Source organism: Chinchilla lanigera, unplaced genomic scaffold (assembly GCF_000276665.1).
Source record: "Chinchilla lanigera isolate Chin_1 unplaced genomic scaffold, ChiLan1.0 scaffold00016, whole genome shotgun sequence".
NCBI classification, from domain to species: domain Eukaryota; kingdom Metazoa; phylum Chordata; class Mammalia; order Rodentia; family Chinchillidae; genus Chinchilla; species Chinchilla lanigera.
In genome coordinates, this window is record NW_004955417.1 from 14,075,914 (window position 1) to 14,081,861 (window position 5,948).

Below are 5,948 nucleotides of genomic sequence, written 5' to 3' on the forward strand. Positions count from 1 at the left end.
AGCCCGGCAGCTCCGCGGGGTGAGGCGCGGGCGCACGCGGCCCGGGGCACGGCGCCAGGAGGGCGGGCGGGGAACCCAGACACGGGAACCGGGGGCTCCTGTCTTGCGGGGAGGACTCGGGGAAAGAGAGCGGCGCCCGCTCCCCGCGCCCAGGTTTACCGGCTCGGGCGGCGAACCTCCTCGCCCCCTCCCCACCCTCCTCGCCCCCCCCTCGGCCCGGCCCTGGCCGTGCGCACCGTGGCGCGGGTCCCGCCTGTCTGCGGCCCGGCGGGGGCGTCTCCCCAGCCTGCCCAAGGGCAAAGTCGACACGCAGCGCCCAGGGCTCCCACGGCCGCGGGGCGTGACCTCAGCAGTGAATGGCGATCGCCAGGACCCCCGAGAGGGGGTGCGGCCAGGGCCATTCTGCTGGAAACGCACACCGCTGCCTTTCCCGGGGAGGGGCCCACCCCGCAGCCCATGCCCCCACCCCAGAGCCCCTCGGCGCCCCAGACCCGCCTGGAGAGGAGGGAGGGGCGCGCAGGGAGGGGAGCCCGGCCCCGCGTGATGTGGTCCCTCCGCCCGCAGGTGTAGCGCCCCCGCGCGGCGCGGGCGGCCGGGCAGCTCCAGCATGACCGGCCAGAGCCTGTGGGACGTGTCGGAGGCCAACGTCGTCGAGGACGGCGAGATCCGCATCAATGTGGGCGGCTTCAAGAGGAGGCTGCGCTCGCACACGCTGCTGCGCTTCCCGGAGACGCGCCTGGGCCGCCTGCTGCTCTGCCACTCGCGCGAGGCCATGCTGGAGCTCTGCGACGACTACGACGACGCCCAGCGGGAGTTCTACTTCGACCGCAACCCCGAGCTCTTCCCCTACGTGCTACACTTCTACCACACCGGCAAGCTGCACGTCATGGCCGAGCTGTGCGTGTTCTCCTTCAGCCAGGAGATCGAGTACTGGGGCATCAACGAGTTCTTCATCGACTCCTGCTGCAGCTACAGCTACCACGGCCGCAAAGTGGAGCCCGAGCAGGAGAAATGGGATGAGCAGAGCGACCAGGAGAGCACCACGTCCTCCTTCGACGAGATCCTGGCCTTCTACAACGATGCCTCCAAGTTCGATGGGCAGCCCCTGGGCAACTTCCGCAGGCAGCTGTGGCTGGCCCTCGACAACCCGGGCTACTCGGTCCTGAGCAGGGTCTTCAGCGTCCTGTCCATCCTGGTGGTGTTGGGGTCCATCATCACCATGTGCCTCAATAGCCTGCCGGACTTCCAAATCCCTGACAGCCAGGGTAACCCTGGAGAGGACCCCCGGTTCGAAATTGTGGAACACTTTGGCATTGCCTGGTTCACATTCGAGCTGGTGGCCAGGTTTGCTGTGGCCCCAGACTTCTTCAAGTTCTTCAAGAATGCCCTAAACCTTATTGACCTCATGTCCATTGTCCCCTTTTATATCACTCTCGTGGTGAACCTGGTGGTGGAGAGTACGCCTACCTTGGCCAACTTGGGCAGGGTGGCCCAGGTCCTGAGGCTGATGCGGATCTTCCGCATCCTGAAGCTGGCCAGACACTCCACTGGCCTCCGCTCCCTGGGGGCCACCTTGAAGTACAGCTACAAAGAAGTAGGGCTGCTCTTGCTCTACCTCTCCGTGGGGATCTCCATCTTCTCTGTGGTGGCCTACACCATCGAAAAGGAGGAGAATGAGGGCCTGGCCACCATCCCCGCCTGCTGGTGGTGGGCCACTGTCAGTATGACCACTGTGGGCTATGGGGACGTGGTCCCAGGGACCACAGCAGGGAAGCTGACTGCCTCTGCTTGCATCTTGGCAGGTATTCTTGTGGTGGTACTGCCCATCACCTTGATTTTTAACAAGTTCTCCCACTTTTATCGGCGCCAAAAGCAACTTGAGAGTGCCATGAGAAGCTGTGACTTTGGAGATGGAATGAAGGAGGTCCCTTCAGTCAATTTAAGGGACTACTATGCGCATAAAGTTAAATCCCTCATGGCGAGCCTGACGAACATGAGCAGGAGCTCACCAAGTGAACTAAGTTTAAATGATTCCCTACATTAGCCGGGACGCGTTGTCACCCTGAAACCCACCTTGCTGAGCTGCTTTTTGTGCCTCGGGCAGCTTTGGGTTATGGTGTAAGGAGTCTTCCCAAGCCCTGAGGGGAGATGCATGGGATAGCACGCCAGGTCGCTGCTATGGTACTTAGAGTCACTTTTGGAGGGTGGTGTGTCTAACACCATGTCTTTGCACCTTTCAACAAAATGACACTCACTGGTCTTTGCATTGTGGGCATAAAATGTTCATCTTTCTGCCAGCTGAGTACCCAGAATGCCAGTTTCTCTGTCCACTGTGTACACTGTTCCAGTGCTTGTGCTCCGGTATTGTCTGTGAGTTGTTTGTGCTCCTGTTTCTGAGGTTGTCATGTGAGTTCTATACAAAAGAAGCTCCCCCCTACAAGTCTGTCCAGTAGAAATGCGTCTGTCTGTGAAGTCAGCAAGGATAGCATGAGATTTTGCTTACTGTCGTGTGAAAACAAAATCTCAATTCTTTATCCATTGCTTTCACTTAGTTTTAATACCAAAACAAAGAGAATGCAAAGTTAAGCACACATGACCAGTGCAAGTCTGTGTGTTGTTTTTTTAAATGTTCTCTAGCTCTGTGGCTTGCATGGGTACAGCAGTCATTTTTAGAAAGATGTGCTCTCATATTCATCTTGTACATGTCACTCTCTAGAGAGTGTTACTCAGTTAAACATGTAGTGAAGACTGAAGCTTTTCTTTCCAAATACAGATGTATTAGAGACAGGGACTTCAGCTAAACACTGACTCAGTCCCCAGCTGCTTAACCCTGAGTCCGGGCAGGCTGGGCCTTCCACCTGTGGTCAGGCCTCTGTCTTTCCCCGGGTGATCAGACAGACATTGGTTCCTGGTCTAGGCCACTTGACCAAAGTTGTGTCAAAGCTATGTCTTCTATATTAGCATGTTTTTTGAAATATTTATTTCTTAAGGCGTTTAGGAATAAGGTTATGTTGTCTTCTTCAGCCTAGAAGAGGTTTACTGTTGTCTTGCTGATGTGAGCATTGTTAGGTTGCTAGCAAGGGCAGCAGCCTAAATATCTTTGTGGCCTGCTCTGAAAGCTCGTAAAATGAGAGCCCTTTTTATTTCCAAGCAGAATTTGCTGAGATAACTTTGCTTCTAGGATACAGCATGTTGTGTATGATGTTCGGACTGCCTCAGAGTTCCTGCCGTGACATGGAAACCCGGTGATGAAGAAGTGTAGACTCCCAGTATAGATGTGCAGAAGGCAGCGTGGCCTCCCCAGGATGGATACAGTATGCTTTTTACTTCTGTTCCAATTGTCACTTGTCAGAGGAGGGTGGGTAGAGGCTAGGAGAAAGAGAAGAGTTAGAAAATGAACAACTGCTATTTCATACGTGTCCTGAACAATTATAAACTTTGAGAAAAAGCTTAAGGCTATTTCAAAGGCCTTTAAACTTCTAGGCTTGTGTGTTGATGGGAGACCACTCTTTCCTTTTCCAAAATGCGCCAGCTCCTCCTCTTGAGTTAGCCCGCACAATACATTGTGAAGGGGATCCTGGGCCCCTTTGTAAAATAATTTTTTCCATCATCTTCTCAGTAATCTGATGGTTTTCCAGGTGGCTTTTACTATGGTGTAGTCTTTGCCAGGGCTGTAGAATCCACATCTAAGCATGGAGTTAGGCAGGCTTTGTACCCAAAGCTTGGGCCTCCTCGTAAGAGGCCCATTTTGCATTTTAGTTGGTTGAGGGCAATCCATACCTTGCAGGGGTGTGGAGAGGATCTCACAGAGGGCTTTTGTGTACTTGTAGTTACTACTACAGTGTGGGCAATTTGTTGGATGAATGTGCTGGCCACTCCCGCCCCTGAGCCTCCAGCTGAAATCCTTCCACAGCCTGGAGTCTTATGAGGGGTGGAGAGGTGGCCACCTCTTAGTGCCTACCTCTGTTTCTCAGAGAAATCAGGACAGGTGAGCTGATGTAAAGGCAACTGGCCGATGAGTCAGGAGAGCAGGGTTATTTTTCAGAATTTGCACTTGGAACTCGGCTTGGGCTGAGGTTTTTCAGCCCAGGAAGGGAGGAAATGTATAAAATCATCCCCAGCTGCACTGAGGGCAAGTGACAGACTTGTGAGGACTGGTTAGTTTGCCAAGGCTGGTGGTCTCGGGTCACTGAGTGTGGTACCCATGGTCGCTGACCATGAGATTATGCAAAGTAAAAAAGAAGCGGAATAACTCAGTCTCTCTTGTGAATCTTTTTCTGAACAAGCAGGTTTACCACCAACAAAGTGGCACTCCGAGTGGTTGCCTTTGCAGATGTGAAAGCTGGAAAACTTGACTTTTCTTTTTGGTAATGACTTTGCATTTTTCTGGTGCCTTTCATTGGGGGAAATCCCACAGTGCTTTAGAGACTGTGTTTTTAACATCTCTTGTACATATATGTATACTTGTAAAAAATAATATTTCTTTGTCCACTGGGACCTCCTGTCACTTCTGAGCGTGAGACTGTTGCGGTGGCATCCAGTCCTGCAAGGGGTGGTTTCAGAGAATGGGGAGACGGAACAGCAGGCTGGTTTGAACACTGCATGAATTCCCACAAAAGATGGAGACCCAGGTGTGGCCCTGGGAACCTCTTCCACCTCCAAAGTCACCAAGGCAGGAAGCTCACGAGCACTGTCTCGGAGACATGGTCTTTGACTAACCTTGCTGGGCAAGAGCTCGTGTAGCAGTACAGCCTTCTCTGGTCCCTGGAGCGAGGCAGGGAGGATCGGGTTAATTTCCTGGCTTGTTCTTGGAGTAAAAGCTGTATGCACAAGGACACCTTTGGCTCGCAGGCTGTCAGACTGACCCATAAACCTCCTTTAGGAGGACACAGTGGACACAAGATCATTTCTAGCCGTAGACTTGAGAGCAGCTTCACTCCCAACATATGCAAGCGGCTCTTTTCAATGCCAGGTTTTATCACAGCTTACGGGATGAGCATCTAAGGGGTTGGGCTGGGAAGTGACATTAGTTCACTACACAGATGCACCTTGTCTCAGATTTGTGGTTTTTACCAAAACCCTAATTTCCTGGGTTTGCTGCTAAGCAGGGGCATGTTGTAATGCCGAGCTGATTTATAGCTCATCAGGTAGTAATTGGCATTTAATATTTGGATTTGTTGTTTCTACTTATCTTAGCACTCAAGTCATTGAACTACCTGCTAATTCTCGCCTCATTTCAAAGAAAATGATTTGTTATGCACTTTGGGATAGCAGTGATCTGTATGGGCTGCGTGATATGTACTTGAAGGCTGAACTGCTATTTCTTGTATGTTGTAACAGCATGACTTGTTGCAGAGTTGTAATTTTAAACATTGAGAACGCTGTATTTGCGATGTCAGTTTTAACACTCGTTAACACACTACTGCGCGAGCATCGCCCTGGGCTCTGCGGAGCCATTCTGTCTGATTGCTGTGCTGCCTCTCCATGTCTTCACTTGGGAGTGAGGTGCGTGGCTGACCTGCAGTGGCCTCAGCCTTGCAGATGTGAAGATTAAACAGAAAACAACCATCTACGCTTCCCTGAGGCCCTTCAATTCCATAGGGTGTGGCCAGTCCAGGACATTTAAAGTTGGGAACCAGACTTCCTGAGAGAGGCTGGACTTTTTCAGCAACGGTTGGGAAAAGTTGATTATTCCTTGCAGGCAAATAGGGGTGGAGCCCCTTTGGGGCCAGGATCTGGAGCCACTGGAGTGCTTGCTAGGGGGAAATGATTGCGTAGTTTTGGATGCCTTGTGATCCACGGGCCTTGCTAGGTTTTCCTCCTGCTCAGCACCTCTGATCGTCTGCTGGGCCACCTCCTCCTGTCCTGGGAGGCAGGCCAGGTGCTGGCCACCCTGAGTGTCCTGGGTGGTTGGGTGTATTACTGGGGACTCCTGCGGGCCCTTAGCT

The 5,948-nt window shown here is 52.7% G+C and overlaps 1 protein-coding gene across 1 annotated transcript; it reads left to right on the top strand.

Annotated features, from left to right (window-relative positions):
• The first annotated feature begins 580 nt into the window (after window positions 1–580).
• Kcns2 (potassium voltage-gated channel, modifier subfamily S, member 2) lies at window positions 581–5,643 on the top strand. The gene has a single exon (XM_005381849.2). The coding sequence runs from the start codon at window positions 608–610 to the stop codon at window positions 2,042–2,044; it is 1,437 nt and encodes a 478-aa protein (XP_005381906.1). The 5' UTR covers window positions 581–607; the 3' UTR covers window positions 2,045–5,643.
• Window positions 5,644–5,948: the final 305 nt, after the last annotated feature.

Bases quoted from the DNA above. Each gene is read 5' to 3' on its own strand.
- Kcns2 (XM_005381849.2), top strand. From the start codon at position 608: ATGACCGGCCAGAGCCTGTGGGACGTGTCGGAGGCCAACGTCGTCGAG.